The sequence below is a fragment of the Orycteropus afer genome, unplaced genomic scaffold (genome assembly GCF_000298275.1).
Source record: "Orycteropus afer afer isolate SDZICR_OR568_19922 unplaced genomic scaffold, OryAfe1.0 scaffold00237, whole genome shotgun sequence".
In the NCBI taxonomy this organism is placed as follows: Eukaryota; Metazoa; Chordata; class Mammalia; order Tubulidentata; family Orycteropodidae; genus Orycteropus; species Orycteropus afer.
The window spans coordinates 4,102,834-4,126,619 of NW_006921824.1; the positions used below are offsets into that span (position 1 = coordinate 4,102,834).

Here is a 23,786-nt window from a genome sequence, read left to right on the forward strand (position 1 = left end):
CACTGAAGGAAGATGCACTAACAACCTGTGATATGCAGAGGATACAACCTTGCTTTCTAAAAGTGAAGATGACTTGAAGCACTTACTTTTGAAGATTAAAGACTACAGTTTTCAGTATGGATTACACCCAACATTAAATATTATTGACCTCTCACCACAGGGTCAATAAGCAATATCATGTTAAATGGAGAAAAAGTTGAAATTGCCAGGAATTTCATTTTACTTGGATCCAGAGTCAACAGCAGTGGAAACTCTAACTCACTGACATCAAGTTGGATCTGACTCATAGCGACCCTACCTTGGGTTTCCAAGAGAGTATCACTACAGAAGTAGATTGCCCAACCTTCCTTCCAAGGAGTGGCTGGTGGTTTGAACCACCAGTCTTCTGGTTAGCAGTCACATGCCTTGGGCACTATGCTACCAGAGCTCCCGCAACAGAAGCAGCAGTTGTGAAATCAGACATCTTATTGCACTAGGAAAATCTGGTTCAAAAAACCTCTTTAAAGTGTTAAGAAGCCAAGATGTCACTTTGAAGATTTAGGTGTAACTAATCAAATGATGATATTTTCAATCACTTCACATGCATGTGAAAGCTGGACAATGCATAAGAAAGACTGAAGAAGAATCGATGCCTTTGAATTGTGATTTAGATGAAGAATACTGAAAATACCATGGACTGCCAGAAGGAACAAACCTGTCATGGAGGAAGTGTATGAGGAATGCTCCTTAGAAGCAAGAATGGCCATACTTCATCTCACCTACTTTGGTCATGTTGTCAGAAGAGACTAGTCCCTAGAGAAGGCTATCATGTTTGATAAATTAGGGGTTCAACAAAAAAGGGGAACACCCTCAACAAAATGGATTGACACAGTGGCTGCAAGAAGGGGCAGTGATTGCAAAGATGGTGCAAGAACAGGCAGTGTTTCATTCTGTCCTATACAGGTTGCTAGGAGTTGAAATTGACTCTCAGGCATTTAACAACAACAACAAAATTTTAAATCAGAATAACCAAAAGAACAAGACAAATAGTATTAACATCAAGAAATAATATAGATGTTTTAGAATCGAATCTCTTCAAACATTTAGCAATTATGTTTGCCAGTCTACAGTGATTGGTGTTTAAATCCATTCTGCTGAAAAAGTATAATGGTCACAAAATTACAATGGTTGAAAACATTTTTAGAGAAGAGTTATATTCCTCTACTACAATGTTTTTGTTTTAGTTACTATGAGTCGATTCCAACTTATAGTGACACCATGTGTGCAGAGTAGAACTACTCAACAGAGTTTACAAGAATGTGACCTTTCAGAAGCAGATTGACAGACCTGTCTTCTCAGGTGCCTCTGGGTGGGTTGACAGTGCTAAACTTCTGGTTAGTAGTTGAGTGCTTAACCGTTTTTGTCACCTAGCTGCCTTTCATTGATTTAGCCTGTAGATTTTTATTTACACACGCAAAGAATGAGCCAAAGAGCTCCTATCAGGTAGACATGAAAAAATAGAGAGTATCCTAATACAAATACTGGACGTTAAGAGGGTAGAATAAATAGTTATAAATGGGATGTTAATACTGAGTGTGGCACTAGTGTTATGAACAAATTGATTATATATTAAAACTAAAAGATGGACCCAAATCAAGTAAGTTAATAACATGCCATTTTAAAAAATGCTGGCATAAGAGTAAATTGAAAAGGAGTTGCATCCTGAAACTCTTTTTTTTTTTCCTAAGAAAGCATTTAGAGTTGAAACCTACAATAATGTTCATATTATCACTGTTAAGTCATACAAATTTCATATCTGCCAAATGGGAGAAATTATGGCTGGCCTAGTCACTTCACTCATTTAACACGTCAGCATCCTAACCTTTATTACACCCTTAAACTGAAACCTGTGCTCAATACTGTGGGGGATAGAAAGATATAGAAAATACAAATCCAGCTCTCCAGAAGCCTTTAACTTTGTGAGTAAGAGAGATATGGAAAAGAAACAAAGACACATCTAATTGAAGCATGTGGTTGTTGTTGTTATGTGCTGTAGAGTCAGACCCAACTCATAGCGACCTCTCCTTGGGTTTACAAGGTAGTATCATTACGGAAGGAGCTCTGGTAGCATAGTGCCTAAGGTATTTGACTGCTAACCAGAAGGCTGGCGGTTCAAACCCACCAGCCACTCTTCGGAAGGAAGATGGGGCAATCTACTTCCATAATGATACTGTCTCGGAAACCCAAGGAGGGGTCACTATGTGTCGGGTCCGACTCGACCTCACATAACAACAACATCAACATCATTATGGAAGTAGATTGTCCAACCTTCCTTCCGAGGAATGGCTGGTGAGTTTGAACTGCCAGCCTTCTGGTTAGCAGTCAAGTGCCTTAGGCACTACGCTACCAGAACTCCTAGTTGCAGCATAGGAATGAATAAAATTAGTGATATAGGATCAAGATAACCAAAGCATACAAGGGGGAAAAAAAAGTATTTTTAATTTGAGTTACTTAGGGGTCATCATGAGTTGTAATCAACTCAGTGAAAACGGGTTTGGGATTTATTTTGCTAGGAAAGAGCTCACTAAGAAGGAGATGTTTGGGCTTACTTGCATCTGAACCTTCAAGGAAAAAGGCAGGATTTTAGGCAATGTGATCTACCCAGGGAATGATGAGTAGCATCAGCTGACCATACTTGGAAGCTATGGTACATAGAATGAGGGAAAAGTTCAGTGAGAAAAAAAAAAAAAAAAAAATGGAACACAAGAGGGAGAACCTTGAGTTCCATGAAGTAGAGTTTGCTTAATCTTACTTTTAAGAAGGAACCACTCAAAGCATTTCAAATAAAGAGCCATGACATGTCCAGCACTTTAACAGTAGAATGGATGACAGTGTAAAGAAAGGTGGCCAAGGAAGTACTATCAGAAGACTGTTGTATCCCTGTGAAATAGTATGATACTTCGTGGATTAGGAATATGTGATTTTACCAGGCCTCACTATCACCTAGTCATGAGTTAAGGCAGTGAGAAGGGTAAAGAGGAGAGAAAGGTATAGCACATGAGATGGTAGAAAACAAAAGTTCTAAGATTTGCATATTGAGTTGAATAGAGTAGAGGGAGTTACAGATTTAAAATACTTTACATATGTAAGGAGCTCTGGTGGTGCAGTGCCTAAGGCATTTGTCTGATAACCAGAAGTTCAGCAGTTCAAATCCAACAGCTGCTCTGTGGAAGGAAGATGAAGCAATCTATTTCTGTAAAGATTTACTACCTTTGAAATCCAATAGGGGTTGCTATGAGTAGGGATTGACTCAACGGCAGTGGGTTAGGTAAGAAATGTGAACCTAAGCTTTTACTTCCAATGAAACTTATTTTCAAATATAAAAGGCACAAACGATATCATCAATATGAAAGAACTCAGAGAATATTGTTCCTGTGAATCCTTTGTAAGGAACTTATCAGAGAATATGGTTCAGACAGCCAAAATGCCTAGGGGGACACTGATATAAAGACTGTAGCACTAAGTATACAGTTACTTGTAGAACTAACACTAAATGAAGGTTAAGTGGGAAAGAGTATAGCATATCACAATGTAGATAATGTACAACTTTTTAAAATAATGGTATATGGAGAAGAATAGGAGAATTATATGTAAAAATTGTTTTGTGTGTTTATAGTAATTCTATTGGTGGTGGTGATAGTAATATTAGTATTGTTCTAAGGTTATTATATTTATAATGTGACATGAAGTAAATGAGAAATTCTGGAATGTTTTAATTCTATCATCCTTAGCATTCCCAATATAGAAGAAAGTAGATAAACATGTAATATAGAAGTGGATTTAAAAAGCCTATAGTACTAAATTTCCATTGAATATAACCATATAAACTGGTAATACATTTTATTTGAGTGTGTACATACACATTACCCTAATTTTGTCCACTGAGAAATTTTTTGTTAATTAAAGGAAACAAATTGATAAAGTTGGTAGAGGAACTCTATTTGTTAGTAAGATTAAACTATTAGTATATTTCAAAATTTTATTTTAATATTCCTGTTAAAGAAAGCATAGCTTTTATAATGGATGGTTAAAAGCATGGATATAGAGTCAGGGAGACCTGGGGTCATATTCTATGCCTGCCCCTTACTAGTCAGGACCTGGAGTGAATCCCTAACATTATAGAGACTCAATGTGTCCACATAAAGAAAGTGTTTCATCATAATATTTCATCTGCATCTCCACCATTTAAAGGAAGCTCTGGTATTGTAGTGCCTAAGCACTTTACTGCTAACCAGAAGGCTGGCAGTTCAAATCCACCAGCCACTCCTTGGAAGGAAGGTTGGGCAATCTACTTCCGTAGTGATACCACCTCAGAAACCCAAGGAGGGGTCACTATGAGTCGGGTCTGACTCAATGGCACATAACAACAACAATAGGCACAACAGTTAAGCACTCAGATGCTAAGAGAAAGGTTGGCAATTCTAACTCACCTAGCATCTCCATAGGAGGGCTATGTGGCAGTCTTTGTCCATACAGACAACAGCTTAGAAACCCTGTGGAGCAGTTCTGCCCTGTTGTATATGATTTAGAATCCATTCAACAGTAACAGGTTTGGTTTTTGGGTTAATGAGTAACTCGATAAATGGTCACCATTCATATTTTAAATTATGTTTTCATAGGGACATGAACTGCACTTTTTAAAAACACACTTTAGAATTTTGATAGGAAATACTAAAAATCAAAATATACCTATGGACTTTAAACTGTAATTAAATATGAGGAAAATTCCTGGGTCATTTAAAAACCCACAAATATAATTTTTCTTTCTTTAAGGCACTTTTGACTATTAAATGTTACTTGCCTAATAAAAATAATTCTGCTTTTAGAATCATCTGTTGCAGTTGACGGTACAGTCTATGGTTGGGAACTATGTCACCAGCATTTCAAATACCAGCAGGGTCACCCATGGTGGACAGGTTTCACCAGAGCTTTCAGATTAAGACAGAATAGGACCTGGAGCTCTACTTAGAAAAATATTATCAATGAAAAACTTATGAATAGCAGTGGAATAATGTCCGTCATACTGCTGGACGACAAACACCTCAGGTTGGAAGGCATTCAAAATACTACTGGGGAAGAGTGGTTTTCTAAAAATAGAGATCTTAATGACATGGAAGCAGTAAAACTTTTGAAGTCTTTATTTACTGATGTGGTATGACTCAAGAGGAGAAGAAACAGTTGCAAATATCCATTAATAACCAGAGTGTGGAATGTACACAGTATGAACCTAGGAAAATTGGAAATTGGTAAAATAAAATGGAACACATAAATATCAACATCCTAGGCATTAATGATCTGTAATGGACTGGGATTGGCCATTATGAATTGTGAAACTACATGGTCTACTATGACAAGAATGACAAATTGAATAAGAATGACATCACATTCATCATCAAAAAGAGCATTTCAAGATCTAACCTGAAGTATAAATGGTGTAATGATAGGATAATATCCAAACATCTACAAGGAAGACCAGTCAATAAGACAAATTTCTCAAATGTGCACACCAGTCACTAATGCCAAAGATGAAGAAATTGAAGATATTTGTCAACTTTGACAGTCTGAAATTGATCAAGCATGCAACAAAGATGAATTGATAATTACTGATGATTGGAATGCCACAGTTGGAAACAAAGTAGAAAGATTAGTAGTTGGAAAATATGATTTTGGTGATAGAAATGACACCGGAGACCGCATGATAGAATTTTGCAAGACCAAAGACCTACTCATTGCAAACATCTTTTCAATGACGTAAATGATGATGATACATGGATCCACTGGACAGAATACACATGAATCAAACAGACTACATCTGTAGAAAAAGGTGATGGAGAAGCTCAAAACCACCAGTCAGAACAAGGCTAGGGGCTGATTGTGGAACAGGTGGAACAGACTGCTCCTGTGCAAGTTTAAGTTGAAGCTGAAGAAAATTTCAAAAAGTGCAGTACAGAAGAGCTAAAGCACAACCTTGAGTAAATTCCACCTGTATTTAGAGACTATCTCAAGAATGGATTTACCACACTGAATATTAATGACTGAAGACACCAGGCGAGTTGTGGGATAACATCAAGGATTGCATCCATGAAGAAGGCAAAAGGTCATTTAAAAGACAGGAAAGAAAGAAAAGACCAAAATGGATGTCAGAAGAGACTCTGAAACTAGCTCTTGAATGTTGAGTAGCTAAAGTGAATGGAAGGAAAAGAACTGAACAGAAGATTTCAAAGAGCAGATCAAGAAGACAAAGTAAAGTAAGGAAATGTGCGACAACCTGGAGCTGGAAAACCAAAAGAGAAGAACATTGTTGGTATTTCTCAAGCTGAAAGAACTGTAAGAAACCTTCAAACCTTGCGTTGTCATTTTGAAACATTCTATTGGCAAAATATTGACTGACAGAATAATCAAAAGAAAATGGAAAAGATACAGTCACCGTACCAAAAGGAACTGGTCAATATTCAACCTTTTCAGGAAGTAGCATATGATCAAGTACTGAAAGAAGAAATCCAAGCTGTACTGATAGCATTGGAGAAAAACAAGGATCCAGGAACTGGCAGAATACCTACTGAGACATTGCAACAAATGGATGAAACACTGGTAGCACTCACTTGTCTACACCAAGAAATTTGGAAGACAGCTACATGGCCAGTCAACTGGCAGAGATCCATATTTTTGCCCACTCCAAAGAAGGATGACCCAACAGAATGCAAAAATTATTGAACAATATCATTAGTATCACATGCAAGTAAAGTTTTGCTGAAGATAATTTAAAAATGGTTGCAAGAGTACATCAACAGGGAACTATCGGAAATTCAAGTTGGATCCAAAAGAGGACATGGCACAAAGGATACTGCAGTGAATTGATTGATGTGGACCTTCTAGCCATTGTCCTCCATTTTGTGATGTATTGTAAAGCCTATCATCCATGCCTGTTTGGGGTGGTGTGATAATTAAAGTCGGGTGTCAACTTGGCTAGGGAGCTGGTAGTAGTTGTTCCCTATAATGACTGGCAATCAGCTCTGTGGCAGGATTTGCCTTGAGCAAATGAGTAGCTGCTGATTGTTAAAGCCATCCCTTTGGGTTATTGCTGTTGGAGCAACACAGGTGGGATATATCTTGAGTCCTGCCTTGCTGGAGGGTATAACTCAAATCACCACCCTTAGCTTCCTTGAAGGTATACCTATGAATCTCCTGGGAAAGTTCGCCCTCCTTTTGCTCCAGTTCTGTGTTTTGGCTCATCCTCATCTCACCCCTGGATTTGGGACAGCAGCCTTCATCTGATCTGCTGATCGAGGTTTGTCAAACCCCTAGAATTGGGAGAATTCTCCAGACCCACTCACAGACCTGGGACTTGTCAGCCTGCCAGCCTCTACCACCACTACTTGAAATGATCCCTTGGGTGTCTGTGAGTTCTGTGAGTGAAATACAGAATCCTAAAATGGGGGAGATTACTGGGAGGAGGAGTTAATGTCTGAATTGATGGAATGGCACAGTAGTTTGGACATTTGGGACATCTTTAACCTCTGCTTCATTGGGACCAGCCTTGTGCTAATCTTTCTAAGTGCGAAAAGTGCAGGGTGACCACATTTTCTGACTTCCTCTAACCCCACAAGAGGAAAACAGAATCACCATTAGCAGCCCAAGGCCGATCCCTGTGAGGCCAGACATGCTGCCTCCCTCCAGCCCTGACACCAGCCATTCCTCACGCAGCACCTACCATCTCTCTGCTGGGTTCAATAATTCACTGCAGTGGCCACACAGAACTCACAGATTATGGAGTTTATTAGGAAAGCACCAGGCTAAAATTCAAGTTCAGGAAAAACACTCAGTCTCTCTCAGCCTACCGTCTCTCACCCAACAGTCTCTCTCAGTCATTCTCTCAGCTGTGCATGTTTCTTGGTATCTCTCTCCCAGCAGTGTGTGTCTCTCAGTGTCTCTTTCTCAGCAGCATGTGTCTCTCAGGAGCATGTTTTTCTCAGCAGCACATCTTTCTCAGCCAGCAGTCAGAGAGACCTTTCTCTCTATAGGAGGCCTTCTTTTGAGCCTGGCAGAGTGGCCAAACTAACCAATTCCAATATCAGAATTCCATATACCTGAGAGAGAGCGAACTTCCCAGAAAATTACTTTTTGCTGCTCCCAACAGAAATACCCCAGGTGGATAACTAACATCAGGAGCTACTCGGTTGCTCATGGCCAATTCCACCATGGAGTTCACAAAGACTTATGGCAAGAAAAGCCACACTATGTAATTTACTGTACTGCACTAAGAGAAATTGTTCAAGCATATATCATTGCCAGATGGATCTTGGCTGAAAGCAAAGAATGCCAGGAAGATGCTTACCTGTGTTTTATTGTCTACGCAAAGGCATGCAAATGCATGGATTATAGTAAATTATGGTATATACTGAAAATGAGAAATCCAGCACACTTAACTGTGGTCATGAGGAAACTGTCCATAGACCAAGAGGCCACTGTTCCAAAAAAACAAGGGGATACCACATGGTTTACAATCAGGAAAAGTGTGTGTCAGGACTGTATCCTCTCACCACACTTATTCAATCTATATGCTGAGCAATTCATCCAAGAATCTGGACTATATGAAGAAGAATATTGCATTAAGATTAGAGACAGATTCATTAACCACCTGTAATATGCAGATGACACAATCTTGGTGACTGAATGCAAAGAGGACTTGGAGCATTTAAAGATGAAGATTAAAGACTATAGCATTAGATATGTATTACACCTGAATGTAAAGAAAATAAAAAGCCTCACAATTTGATCAATAAGCAACACCATGAGGAACAGAGAAAATAATGAAGCTGTCAAGTATTTCATTTTATATGGATCCACAATCAATGTATATGGAAGCAGCTGTCAAGATATCAAATGACATATTGAATCGGGCAAATCTGCTGCAAAACAGTTCTTTAAAGTGTTAAAAAGCAAAGATGTCACTTTGAGGACTAAGGTGCACCTGACCCAAGCCACGGTATTTTCAAGGCTTCATATGTATGTGAAATCTGGAAAAAGAATAAAGAAGACCAAAGAAGAAATGATGCCCTTGAATTACAGTGTTGGTGAAGAATATTGGACATAGCATGAACTGCCAGAAGAATGAACAAATCTGTCCTAGAATAAGCACCACCAGAATGCTCCTTAGAAGCAAGGATCCTGAGACTTTGTCTCATGTACTTTGAACATGTTATCAGAAGTAAGCAGTCTCTGGAGAAGGACATCATGCTTGGTAAAGTGAAGGGTCAGTGAAAAAGGAAGATCTTCAACTGATGAATTGACACAGTGGCTACAGTAATGGGTTCAAACATAGTAACATTTGTGGGAATGGTGCAGGACTGGGCAGGGTTCTTTCTGTTGTACATAGAGTCACTATGAGTCAGAATCAACTCAACAGTACCTAACAACAACACCCATGATCAACTTACAGAATATAAGTTAGATTATTTCTTGATACTGGAGGTCCCTAATTGAGAACAACAAAAAAAGTTATTTTTTAAAGTGTTATGAGTGACCTGAGATACTTAACTTACTTTAGTCCTTCTTATTCTCCTTGTTCAGGGTACCTCATTAACCGTAGAAAAATGTTTGCTCAACCCACAATGTATCTATGCTAAAGCTGGAGGCTTAGGGAAATGCATTTTAATATAAGTCTAGACAAGAAAAGAAAAGGAGGAGAGTATCTTCAGGTAATATACAGAAGAAATGGAAATTATGTCAACAGATTATAGCATATGAAAACACATTTTTCATGGGTACCCCAAACTAAAACAAATATGAAAACATTTTAATGACAAAATAAAGTTCTAGATAATTTGGTCAATCAACACACCATGACTGAGACCTTATTCATGGCAATGAGCTTGGTTTTGGATGTTTTAAATCACGGATAACAGAGCAACAAAAATGAACAAGACATCTGAGGTACTCACAGTGTAAGTGGAGGATAAACAGGCAAAGATAAAAATAGGAGGAACTAAGAATCACATTATGCATGTATAATGGAAGCCCAGAAAAGAAGCACCTAACCCAGAGTCGGGTAATAAAGAAAAGAATAAAGGAAGATGAGGAAGGAAGATAATAGACAACTGAAAAGGGAGACAACGGCATTTTAGACAAAGTAATGCTATATGCTGTCTATAGCCTTTATACATCAAAGACATCACTTTGATGACTAAGGTATACCTGACCCAAGCTACAGTCTTTCCAATTGACTCATATGCATGCAACAGCTGGGCAATAGAAAAGGAGGACAGCAGAAGAATTGATGCATTTGAATTGTGGTATGGAGAAGAATATTGAATATACCATGGACTAGGAGTTCTGGTAGCATAGTGCCTAAGGCACTTGACTGCTAACCAGAAACTTGGTGGTTCAAACGCACCAGCCACTCCTCAGAAAGAAGGTTGGGCAATCTACTTCTGTAGTGATACTGCCTTGGAAACCCAAGGTGGAGTCGATATGAGTCGGATACAACTCTGTAGCACATAACAACCACAATAAGCAAAAGAACTAACAAATCAGTATTAGAAGGAATAAAACCTGGAATGCTCCTTAGTAGTACAGATGGTTGAAATTTCACCTTATTTTAGACAGGTCATCAGGAAAGACCAATTGTTATAAAAGGATATCATGTTTACCAAAGTAGAAGGTTAGTGAACACAAGAAAAACCCTCAATAAGATGGACTGCCAGGAAAAAAAAAAAAAAAAACACCATGGACTCAAACATTTCACAGATCATGAAGATGGCACAAGACTGGACAATGTTTTGTTCTGTTATACACAAGGTCACAGTTTGTTGGAGCTAACTTGACAGTAACAACAAGATATGCAAAACCTTGACAGAGAGAGAACTCTGTGGTACTAGGAAAATTACTGCCATATAATATGGCAAGAATACGGTAGTGACAGGAAGTCAGGCTGGAAAGGAGGGCAGGTAGGGAGCTCTGGTAACAAGGTGCCTGAGGTACTTGCCTGCTAACCAGAAGGCTGGCAGTTCAAACCCACCTGCCACTCCTCGGAAGGAAGGCTGGGCAATCTACTTCCATAGTGATACCGCCTCAGAAACCCAAGGAGGGGTTGCTATGAGTTGGGTCCAACTCAATGGCACATAACAACAACAACCAGGCTCTAAAAGGTCATTCTGGGAGTTACATTTTATCCTGAAAATGTTGAAAAGCCATGGTAGGAATCTTAATGAGTTATTAGGATTTTTAAGTTTCTTAGGGCTGCTATAACAGAAATACCACAAGTGGGTGACTTCAATGGACAGAAAGACAGAAAGTTACCTTCTCCCAGTTTAAGAGGCTAGGAGTCCAAATTCAGGGCACTGGCTCTAGGGGAAAACTTTTTTCATGTTGGTTCTGGGAGGAAATCCCTGTCTCAGCTTCTCTAGCCAGACGTTCTTGGAGTTCCTGGGCTTGTACACTGATCTGTCTCTGTCCTTTTTCTGTAGTGTCCTCTCCCCCCTGTATCTGCCTTTGTCTGTGCCTAAGCTGCTCTTTCATATCTCAAAGGTGATTGGTTTAAAACACACCCTACAATGACATAGCCTCATTAACATGTATGGAACGTTCTATTCCCAAATGGTATTACATCCACAGGTATAAACCAAAACCAAACTCACTGCCATGGAGTCAGATGAGACTCATAGTGACCCCTTCTTGGATATCTGAGGCAGTATCTCTATGGAAGTAAATTTTGCCCAACCTTCCTTCCGAGGAGTGCCTGGTGGGTATAGGGGATGAGATTTACTACACATATTTGTGTGTGTGTGTGTGTGTGTGCGCGCACGCGCGTTGGGGGTAGGGGGGTAGTTCAATCCATAATAGCCATATTTTGTAAATAGGCCTCTGATATAAAGTAACAGAATTAGAGGTTGAAGTTGGTAACAGATTAGGGTTGAGTAGGGCTTTTAGACGGAGCTCTGGTAGCATAGTGCCTAAGACACTTAACTGCTAACCAGAAGGCTGGTGGTTCAAACCCACCAGCCACTCCTCAGAAGGAAGATGGGGCAATCTACTTCCATAGGGATACTGCCTCAGAAACCCAAAGAGGGGTCGCTATGAGTTGGGTCTGACTCGACGGCACATAACAACAACAACAAGGCCTTTTAGATGGCAGCCATTGACTGGACCAAAATTTTAAAGAGCAATAATCAAGAGAACAGAGATGAAGAATAGGATAAAAAGACATCAATACTCAGCTGCTAACAAAAGACCAGCAGTTTGAACCCATTCACTGGCTCTGCAGGAGAAAGATCTAGCTATCTGCTCCCATAAAGATTACAGCCTAGAAAACCTTAGGGTACAATTCTACTATGGCCATAGCATCACTGTGAGTCAAAATTGACTCAATGACACCTAACAAGAGTTGTAAGACATGGTGAGGAGGGGGTTTGAGGTTGAGTCTAAGCTAACTAAGCTTACTTACAGGATTGTAAAGATTCATATTTTATAAAAAAATCTATAGGCTGAGGAACTCTAAAAGTGTATAATTCAACCCATAGACAAATGATGTTACAATCACTGCTTGGAAAGTTTAAGACTCAAGAAACACGCAATTAAAAACAAACAAAAAAAGCCAACAACTAGTTAGTGATTTATAAAAATGCCTGAATTAACTACTATGTTCATCACCATACTACATAAAGCTAACCTACATATTCCATAGGTTAGCATCTGAAAACATAGAAGTGTGAAAACAAAAGAAAATACTTAATTTTCTGGTGTCTGGGAAAAGCCCTTTTAAGATGTTAATGTGTGAAGCACTTGACTTCTAATAGAAAGTATACAGGAAGAAATCTTAACTGCAGCATAAAAGTCACATTTTCACAGACTCTCAAAATAGCAAAATATTAATCATTCAATGCCAGAAATTTTTCTTTTTGGAATAAAGAAAGAGATTTTGAATTTGAGAATCATAATTTATAAGCTTTGTCTTATGATGTGCAAATATTTATGAGATAAATTATAAATAAATGATTCTAACTAAAATGAAACCTTAACCCAAGTGCTAACTATTATCTTTCTTAGATCATTAAGTTCATTTAATTCTCTTTCCCTTCCTATATTAGGTCCTTCCACCAACCCCATAACAATTTGTAACCTTTTCATGCAGATCTTACCTACACAAGTAAAATTCTCTTGAGAATCTGAAATAAAATTTAAATTATTTAGATAGAGATGGTCCTAGATTAATAACTACTACCCTATGCTTCTAAAAATCAATAAACACAGAAGTGAAAAACTAAATGTGGATTCAGCCAAACATATGTCTTAGGAGCCAGATCTATTGTTAGTGGAGTAAGACCATTTCATTGTCTCTAAAGGGTACATTATACTTGTCAAGGCATTTTGAAATAAGTTGGCTATTTCAGCCATTCCAATGAATCTATTCACATTAAGTAATTATAGGTTAGGAACTGAAAAGTAAGAAGACATTAAAGAATAGAAAATATTATGTATGCATCATGAACTTAATTTGGAATTCTTTGTGTTTCTTAAAAAGTGGGAAGGTCAAAAAAGGTGGAGGTGTAAGAACTGAAAGAATTTCAAATTGGAAGAAGACATGAACTGCAATTATGTTCATATGCCCTATTTAGGAAAACATCTTGAAGTCATCTTTCAGTGTTAAAAAGGCGGTATTTGTTGTCTGCATTTTTTTTCAATCTTTCCATTAATTAGTTATGCTTCAGAACTTATTCATTAAACTTCCTAGCACTTTTGACACACAAAGAATTATGTACTTACCAAGAGACTATTCAGAGACAAAAATCCAAAGTAACAAAACTGCATCTATTTTTGGATTCACAGATTTTAATTAATTTTAAAATTACTTCTGTTCTCTACTTTTTGAATGGCAAATGAATCCATTTAAGAAGTAGCCAAACCTACTTACTTCTATCAGAACAATTTGAATAATTCCCCATTTTCCCAAGGTGTCTTCAGATGTGAGTGCTAGAGGGATGCCATCCTATGTGACCTTTACTAAATTCAAGACAAAAAGTATTAAACATGGGGGGGGGGAAGGACATATTTCAATGTGTGGTAGTTAAGGTCATGTGTCAACATGGCTGGTCTTGGTTTTTGAGCGGCTGGGCAGCTGGATGTAGTAATTCCCCATGATGAGACTGGTAATCAATTCCATGGTGGAATCTACTATGTGCAGCTGAGTAGCTGCCTCAGGGATGTGTTGTGCTTCCAATTTATAAGAAGACAGCTTTGAGAAAGGTCTCTAGTTTTTTGGCATGCTTGGATGCTGCATTTGCCTGACTTAAAAGTGAGTGGCCTGCCCTGTTGCCTGCCAATCATGGGACTGTCTCTGGACTTGAACTAGTGGCCTGCAGTGTTCTTTGATAATCTGGGACTATGCCCTTTTCCATGTCAACCTTGGGTTTGCCAGACTTAGTAGCCAGCAGCAGCCTGAGTTAAGAGAAGCCTACAGCTTCAGTGGGCCAGGAGCAAGAAGCAGAGCTAAAGCCAAGGTCAACGGGGCTTCAGCCAGCCCCTAAATCTGACACTTTGAACTCAGACTTCTAGCCTCCTAAACTGTAAGAGAATAAATCCCTGTTTGTTGAAGCCACCCATTTGTGGTATTTCTGTTAGAGCAGCACTAGAGAACCAAAACACAATGCTAAAATCCACAATTCACAATGAAGGTATAATAGCCATGGGTATCTCTGCACCAAATAACACAGCAACAACTCTGATAAAGCACAAACTATAAAAGACATAAATAAAACAGAATAATAATACTTTAACATGCCACCCTCAGTATAAGACAGATCAAGTCGACAAAAGAAAGTAAGTAAGGCTATAGAAGAACTAATCAGCTTATGCTGTAAGGTAGAATTTAAGGAAATACATCAATTTTTTTTTTTTTTAATTTATAATTTCAAAATCATGTTACCAAAAATGAGAAAAATAAGAAAAAAAAAGGACAGGAAAGGAATGCTAGGTCTAATGCTGGTAGTCACAGTTTTCCTCCCCCTTTCCTAAAATATTGTCAAGGCATCTAGGTTGTTAAACAAAACCCCTAATCTGATTGCCTTTGGATTAAACTCATCTTTGTTACAGGCCCAAGGAAATGGGGAAAGAAAGGTTGCCAGAGAAGTGTTCATATAATTTGACTCATTAAGCAGAAAGATAAAGAGTGTCTGAATCCCAAGATTTTTGAAGAAGACAAACAAAAAACACATACTCAAAGATATGAAATGTGACAGATATATGATGAGACTAGTCTAATACCCAGGGGGCCCTGTGTTCATTTTTACTGTGTCATTGCACAAAACTAGCTACCATTTTATTTTAAAATGAAAAGAAAATGCATTTTGTCTGTCTCACAGAGCAAATGATTCCAGCTTAACTGACCCAGCCTAGAGGCAATCAACTCAGGGCTTTCTCCAAACTTCTTTTAGAAAGAAATTAGCAAGGTGAAGCTTTAATGAAGAAAATGGGGCAAAAGAAATGACAGTGAGTCTACAGCTGAGGAAATTTATCATGATAATACTCATTTTACTACAATATATTTCATGGTTGTTTTCCCACCCATGATTGACACGAACATAGAAGAAAAGAAAATACACCTCTCCGCCATTTGTGTTTTATTCTCTTTAAGCAAACAAGAATGTTTGTAGGGCTTATGTGTTCTATCTTATCACAAAGGGTTGTTATAGTGAAGTGTACACTTTATATAAAGGATTATATATAACTCCTTTATATTTCAGTAAACAAAGCAAACAAGCACAGAGATGCATTAAGCAGACCCAGAGTGTTGACTCCAAAGTGCTGTATGGTTTTGGTTCAAATAAAGCATAAATAAAAATAGTCCCTAGAAGAAATGTAACCATAACTGTATAATTTCTAAATAATTAAGCGAAGATTCACAAACAATTATCGTTCAGCCATTAGCAACCCTGAACCAATTACTGTTAAGTCTTACAAATTTAACAGAACCTATTTTCCTGTGAAGGATCGTGTCTTCTCAGTTCTGCATTTTTTTTTTCCAAACAATTGACATTTGAAATCAGTCCTTCATTTTTGTGCTATATTTTGCTTTTGCTATTTCTAAAATATATCAGTCAATCGTTTGCTCATGAGAATAAGTGGCATTCAAGCTATGGGAGGTTAATCTTAGTAACTAAAAATCCAATAGTTTAAAAATTGAGTTAATTTTTCATAAATCATAAGCCATGGAAAAGAGTGTGATCAAAATGGAGCTGCAGTTCTAACTTATTTTACTTGAGGAAAAAAAACAAGAAATGTTTCTCCTCTGACCTCATTATTGCTTCCTCTTATATCTATGTGGATTTCACAAACTTGCTGCCGATATTTGAACATAAAATCATCTAAAAGGTCATTTAGAAATTTTTTTACCAAGATTTATATCTTACGCTGTCCCCGAATATGTAAAATTTTGTATTTTGTCACTTACATGCACTGTCACTGTCTTTCTTTTTGTTAGAACAACTACCTACCGATAATTAAATTATCTGAATTTTGGGATGAATATATTATTAGCCAAATAATTTTCCTGGCTTATAAATAGGGATGGATAGAATCAGGTTTAAAAACATAAAGCTAATTTATTTACTTGGTGATTACTCTAGTATAACGAGTCAGATTAATTTACCTTTTCATCACTTTGAGTTCACTACTTAGGTCTACTATTATGAGGCAGAAAGACCTGGAGTAAGATGACCTGTATTCAATCTCTAATTCTTTTACTAACTCACTGGGCAAGTCACTAAACTTTTCTGGGCCTCACTTTGCTAATTCCTAAAGGAAAGGATTGAATTAGGTTCTATTGCCCTTCTGAGACTAACACTCAGTATCAGTAACCTGACAATCACTCTACAAGCCTTTTTCACACTGGCCAACATGAAGGTGCAAGGCACCTAAGGCCATAATCAGCTCTAATTTAAAAGATACTGTCTTACAGTTTCCAAAAATATTTTAATAAACCCTCACATGGCCCATTTGTGACAAATACTAATGTTCTTTGCTGAAACATTACTAGTTTTTACTAAGATTCATCATCTCATTAGTAACTCAGTTTTTAAAGTCACCAGACAAAGGAAATTTCTCTTAAGAAACCTGAGAAGCAAAAATCTCTAAAACTGTTACTGGTTTGCTACTACATTAGGAAAGTTCACAGTACCTAAAATAGCCACCACCTCATCATCCTGGATGACTTCCAAGGATCCCGACACCACAAAACAGAGGGCATCCACACTTTCTCCAGCATGGTATATGAGGTCCCCGGGAGCACAGTGAATGGTTTGGAACTCTACTGCCAAGGCGCGCAGACACCCATCGCTGGCCAATCGAAAAGCAGGATGTTCATTAAAAACCTTCCGGTTTAGATGAACACAGATATCAGCTCTCATGTCCTTGGGACAGATGGAGAGGACCTAAAGAAAGTGAGAGATGAGTAAGTGAGAAGGAAAGAGAAAGGGGACATTTCAGAAAGAGCCATCCAATAAATATTTCTTGACTATGACTATGTCTGCTACACACTGTACTTGATACGAGAAGGCACAGTTAACAAGACACAGCTCTGTTCTCAAGGCCCTAATGGTATCCAGTGAGATAAGCTGATGAGCACATGGACAATACAGTTGGTAAATGCTTTTAGAGTGGTATGAGTCTCCTACAGGAAGAGCATAATCTTGAGGTCGTCAGGAAAAGAGTTCCAGAAAGAAAAAAAAAAAAAGCTAATTTATTTTATCAGTGATCTAACTAAAATAGGGAATTAACATTCATTTTATTCTAGTTGGCATTTCAGAAATCTTTCATAACTAAATCAAAATTCAGTATTATGGACTTTTACTTCACCTTGGAGGAGAAGTCATGTGAATCAGTTATAAGAACAAAAAACATCCTTCTGACTTGACATGCTGGCAATGGCTGGTAAAACTCTACTCTCTAAATATTTTTGTCACTCTGAAAGACTTTCCTCTTACATATCAGTTAATGACTAGGGAGTTAAAAGGTTATCACCAGCCTCTGTAGGGCTTAGGCAGCTGGACATGTCAGCAAGGTAGACACACCAGTTTGCATTGTAGCCCACACTCATTCTGGTCTTTGACACCTAAAAACTACTGAGGGCCATGGGAGGATTCAAGGTCTAGTCATGTTTAGAAGAGGGAGCAAATGGCAGAAATATGTTTAGAGACTTAGAGGTAGAGAACTTTCATTCCATGTAGCCTTCAGACAGGGCAATAAAAGACAAGATGGAATTGGACAGGATCATCACATTTAGTCAGAGTATCATTGTGCAAGATGGGATTACAGAAATCAGTGCCAACTACTTAAAACACACACGTGCAATCCTCCCCCACATCTTTGGGTAAATTATTCCTTATACTCAGAAATGCTTTGCTTTGATAGGCTTTCAAGCCCTCCAGCTGAAGTCTAAGTTGATTTTTCCCCCATTAAGTTATACTGCATAATGTTTTAATATGAAATAGCTTTTCTCCCCCTGTGCTAATTGCATATTTAAGCTTAAAAATTACCTAAGGCTTAAAATATTCCCTGACTATTCCTTTTATTTGGGGCTCACTATCAATGAAAATCTGGTTGTTTCCCTGTGGAGGAGATGACTCTATCATAAATGTAAAGACCATTAATTCAATTATGCTTTCCATCCCCTCTCTTAACCTTTCCTAATGTTGCTGCTGTTAGGTGCCATAAAGTAGGATCCGACTCATAGCAACCTATATACAATACAACAAAGCACTGCCTGGTTCTGCACCATCCTCACGATCCTTGTGTTTGAGCCCTTTGTTGAAGCCACTGTGTCAATCTATCTCATTGAGGGTCTTCCTTTTTTGCTGACTTTTCTCAATAACATGCATATTATTTCACATCACTTAATCCTCCCTGTGGGCTGGCTTTTCATACTCCCTCAAATTCCTATAGGTAGTAGTGATCAACTCACTCACCTGTCTGAAAAGCCTCATTTTTGAAGAAATAACTGCCTATCAGTCTTGTTTCCTTTAATCTATTGATGTTTAGTGACTTCTGACTATCTCAGTAATTTAACAGGCATTTACTGAGCTCCTACAGTGAGCCACGTCACACTATTAAATCCCTGGAACTACAAGGATAAATAAGACACTGCCTTTGCTTTGAAGGAGCTCCCCCATTAAGAAGGGGGAAGTAGGTAGGTAAAGATAAGTGTAATACAGTGAAAAAGTGCTTGGATAGGGACATGGCCAGGGTGACACGAAAGTTCATCTGCCTAGGGGTGTCATTTCTTATGGCCTTGGTGTTGCATAATAACTGCAACAATGAGCTCAAACATACCACCAAGTACGAGGATGATACAGAAGTGGGCACTATTTCATTCTGTTACTCATGAGGCCACCATGAGTTGGAGCTGACTCAATGACAACTAACAACAACAAACCTCACTTGTGAAATGGGGATGATAATACTGCTTAATTTCATAAACCTATTGTAGGGAGTAAATGACAGTTTATCCCGGTTTAGCCTGGCACATAGCAGAGGCTTAAGAAACTATTATTATTCCTATCGAACATAAACTTCCCTACAGAGTTTATTGTTGATTTAGTTCTCCACTTTTTCCACTTTCTACAACTCTTTAAATTCTGTGTCTTGCCTGTATGGTGAGTTTACAGATAGAATGAAAAGAAAAACAAGATTTCAGCATGACCCTGGAAATATTTCATATATTAGCTAAGGCTAATAGGTTTCCCAAGTTGCAAATGCAATTAGTACTATGAAAGCAAAATAAATATAATAATAATTTTAGAACACACTAACACAAACATTATACCAAATGGCTTAATAGAAAAATAGATAGTTCTAATCTTATTCATTTCTAGTAAAGAATTTTGAATATTTTTACATTCATTTTGGTAATTGTTATTTTATTTCCTTTTAATTCTTTCCTTCAGGATTCATGCTGCAAAGGAAATCTAGTGTCTGCAATATTCTCTGTTTAATGGCATTCCAAGAGGATTATTATTACACTTTTAAGTGTATCTTTCCCTTTTTGCTTTACTTCATTTATGATGCCAACTCATTTACTATTTTGATTGACGACATATACTAATGTCCACTTGTCATAAAGTGAGAGTTAAAACTAAATGTTAAAATAGATCAACAAAAGTTGCACCCAGTGGTAAGCTCCTTCTCTTCAACCAGATAGATTATGTACATTTAAATGGCTTTATTGTTATTTTTATGGAAACAAATGAAGGCACTAATAACTTTTTATCATTGCTTTTAGTTACTGTGGTTACTGTCCAGTTGATAGTGACTCATGACAACCTCATGTTTGCAGAGTAGAACTGTCCCATAGGAATTTAAAGGCTGTGAACTTTTGGAAATGGATCACCAGGCCTGTATTTTGAGGCCATTGGGCTCAAACATCACCCTTAGGCTAGTACTTGAATGCTTAATCACTTGCACCACCTAGAGACTCTTAATAACTGTCTTCTTGCTGGTGTTAAGTGCTGTTGACTTTGTTCCAACTCACAGTGACCCTATATACAACAGAATAAAACACTATTCAGTCTTACGCCACCCTCACGTCGTTGCTATGCTTCAGCCCACTATTGCAGCCACTGTGTCTATTCATCTTGCTAAGGGGCTTCCTGTTTTTCACTGCCCTCCACTTTTCTAAGGATCATGTCCTTCCCCATCCTGGTGCCTCCTGATAGTATGTCCAAAGTATGTGAGACGAAGTCTCGTTCAGACTGTACTTCTTCCAAGACAGATTTGTTTATCTTCTGACAGCCCATGGTATATTCAATATCCTATATCAAAGTCATAATTCAAATGTATCAACTCTTCTTCAGTCTTCCTTATTCTTTGTCCTGCATATAAACTCACTTGCTGCCTTTGAGTTGGATGATTGAAAATACTATGGCATGGGTTAAGCATATCTTACTCCTTAAAGTGACATCTTTGCTTTTAAACTTTTATAAGAAGGTCTTTGGGAGCAGATTTGTCCAATGAAATACATCATTTGATTTCTTGACTGCTACTTCCACAGGCATTAATCATGGATTTAAGTAAAATGAAATCCTTGACAACTGCAATCTTTTCTCCATTTATCGTGATGTTGCATATTTGTCAAGTTGTATGGATTTTTTATTTCTTTATGTTGAGTTGTAATCCATAGCAATGGCTGTAGTTTTTGGTCTTCAAGTCCTCTTCATTTTCAGCAAGCAATGTTGTATCATCTGAATATCATACATTGTTAATGACTCTTCCTCCAATCCTGATGCCGCATTCTTCTTCATAGAGTCCAGCTTCTCAGATTATTTGCTCACCATACAAATTGAATAAGTGTAGTGAAAGGATATAACCCTAACACACCCTCTTCCTGGTTTTAAACCATGCAGTACCTCCTTGCTCTGTTCAAATGAATACCTCTTGGTCTATGTACAGGTTCCTATATCAGTGTTCTGTAGTCCTCATTCTTTGCAATGGTATCCATAATTTGTTATGATCCACACAGTCAAATGCTTTTGCATAGTCCATGTTTTGGTTCTCTAGTGCTGCTCTAACAGAAAATACCAGAAGTCAATGGCTTTAACAAACATGGCTATAAGTCCCAGTTCAAACTGCCAGCTCTAGGGGCTGGGTGAAGGCTCCTCGACCTTGGGCTTCAACTCTGCCTCTTGCTCCCAGCCCACTGAAGCTGGAGGCTTCAATTAACTTAGACAGCAGTTGACTGTTAAGGCTGACAAACCAAGGTCCACAAGTAAAATGGCACAGTCCCTAAATTATCAAGCAACATGGCAGACCACTAGTTCAAGTCCAAAAACAGACTCAAGATCATCAGGCTACATGGTAGGATACTGAATGAAGACTCAGTCACATGCAGCATCCAAGCATGCCAAAAAGCCCAGACACTTTTCTCAAAGCTGCTGCTTATACATTGGAAGCAGACCACATCCCTAAGGCAGCTACTCAGCTGCTCCCAGCAGATTCCACCCTGAAGTTGATCACCAATCTCATCATGGACAATTACTACATCCAGCTGCCCAGCCACTCAAACCAAGACCAGCCAAGTTGACACATAACCTTAACTACCACAGTCAATAAAACGCAGGTGAAAATCTTTCTGGTATTCTCTGCTTTCAGCCAAATCCATCTGACATTATCAATGATATTCTTCATTCGATGTTGTCATCTGAATCAGGCTAGCATTTCTAGCATTTCCTTGTCCATGTACTCCTGCACAAATGAGTAATATGAAATTATCATAAATTTGAAATGACCCTGAAGATTATTTAGCCTGTGTTGTTGTTGTTATGTGCTGTCAAGTCGGACCCGACTCATAGCAACCTCTCCTTGGGTTTCTGAGGCAGTATCACTATGGAAGTAGATTGCCCCATCTTCCTTCTGAGGAGTGGCTGGTGGATTTGAACTTCCAGTCTTCTGGTTAGCAGTCAAGTTCATTAGCCACTATGCTACCAGAGCTCCCTATAGACTCCCTTTAGCCTATAGACATTATATTTTCAGCAGTAATACCATTTAAAAAAAATTCTTTAATGAAATCTTGCCTGAGTCCCCAAATGTAAAACATATACAACTAGAATTATTCTGGGTGCAACTGAGGTGGGGGGACAGACTCCTAAGCTGGGAGGCATGGCACAGTTAGTCATTTTTATCAAGTGCTGCTTATGTGATAGTTATGTTCCCCACACTGTGTTCACCCTCCAGATCCATAAGCAAAAACTCTCATGGTACTTGCGCACTACCTAGAGTTTCCAAACAGGTACAGTTTGAAAAGCCCACGAAAGACAAAATACAACCTTGATTATATTCCACCTGGATTTAGAGACCATAAAGAATAGATTTGACTCATTGAACACCAATGACTAAAGACCAGATGTGTTGTGGAATGATACTGAGAACATCACACAAGAAGAAAACAAAAGGTCATTAAAAAGACAGGAAATGAAGAAAAGACCAAAATGGATGTCAGAAGAGACTCTGAAACTTGCTCTTGAATAAAAAGTAGTTAAATCAGATGGAAGAAATGATAAAATGAAAGAGCTGAATAGAAGATTTCAAAGGGCGATTTGAAAAAATAAAGTATTATAATTAAATGTGTAAGGACCTGGAATTAAAAAACCAAAAGGGAAGAACATGCTTAGCATTTCTGAAGTTGAATGAACTAGGGGAAGAAAATCAAGCCTTGAGTTGCAATAGTGAAAGATTCTAATAGCAAAATATTGAACTAAGCAGAAATCATCAAAAGAAGATGTAAGGAATACGTAGAGTCACTGTACCAAAAAGAATTGGTCAATGTTCAACCATTTCAGAAGGTAGCATATGATCAAGAACCAATGGTACTGAAAGAAGAAGTCCAAGCTGTATGGAAAGAATCGGCAAAAAACAAGGCTCCAGGAATTGATGGAATATCCACTGAAATATTTCAACAAACCGATGCAGTACTGGAGGCACTCATTCATTTCTACCAAGAAATTTAGAAGAGAGGTACCAGGCCAACCAACTGGAAGAGATCCATATATCTGTGCCTATTACAAAGAAAGATAATCCAACAGAATGCAGATATCATCTAACATCATTATTATCAAAACAAGTAAAATTTTGCTGAAGATAACTCAAAAATGGTTACAGCAGCATTGTGAAAATGTCAGTTCTATCCAAAGCAATCTATACATTCAATGCAATCCCAATCCAGATCCCATCAACATTCTTTAGGGATATGGAAAAAATGATCACTA

At 38.1% G+C, this 23,786-nt stretch overlaps 1 protein-coding gene across 1 annotated transcript in view; it reads right to left on the minus strand.

Moving 5' to 3' along the window:
• The window catches only part of KCNH5 (potassium voltage-gated channel subfamily H member 5), a 467,739-nt gene that overhangs the window by 85,571 nt on the left and 358,382 nt on the right, over nucleotides 1-23,786 (minus strand). Inside the window, exon 9 of the mRNA XM_007949104.1 lies at nucleotides 17,210-17,462. Coding sequence (XP_007947295.1) covers nucleotides 17,210-17,462 — 253 coding nt within the window. The remainder of the gene's footprint in view (nucleotides 1-17,209; nucleotides 17,463-23,786) is intronic.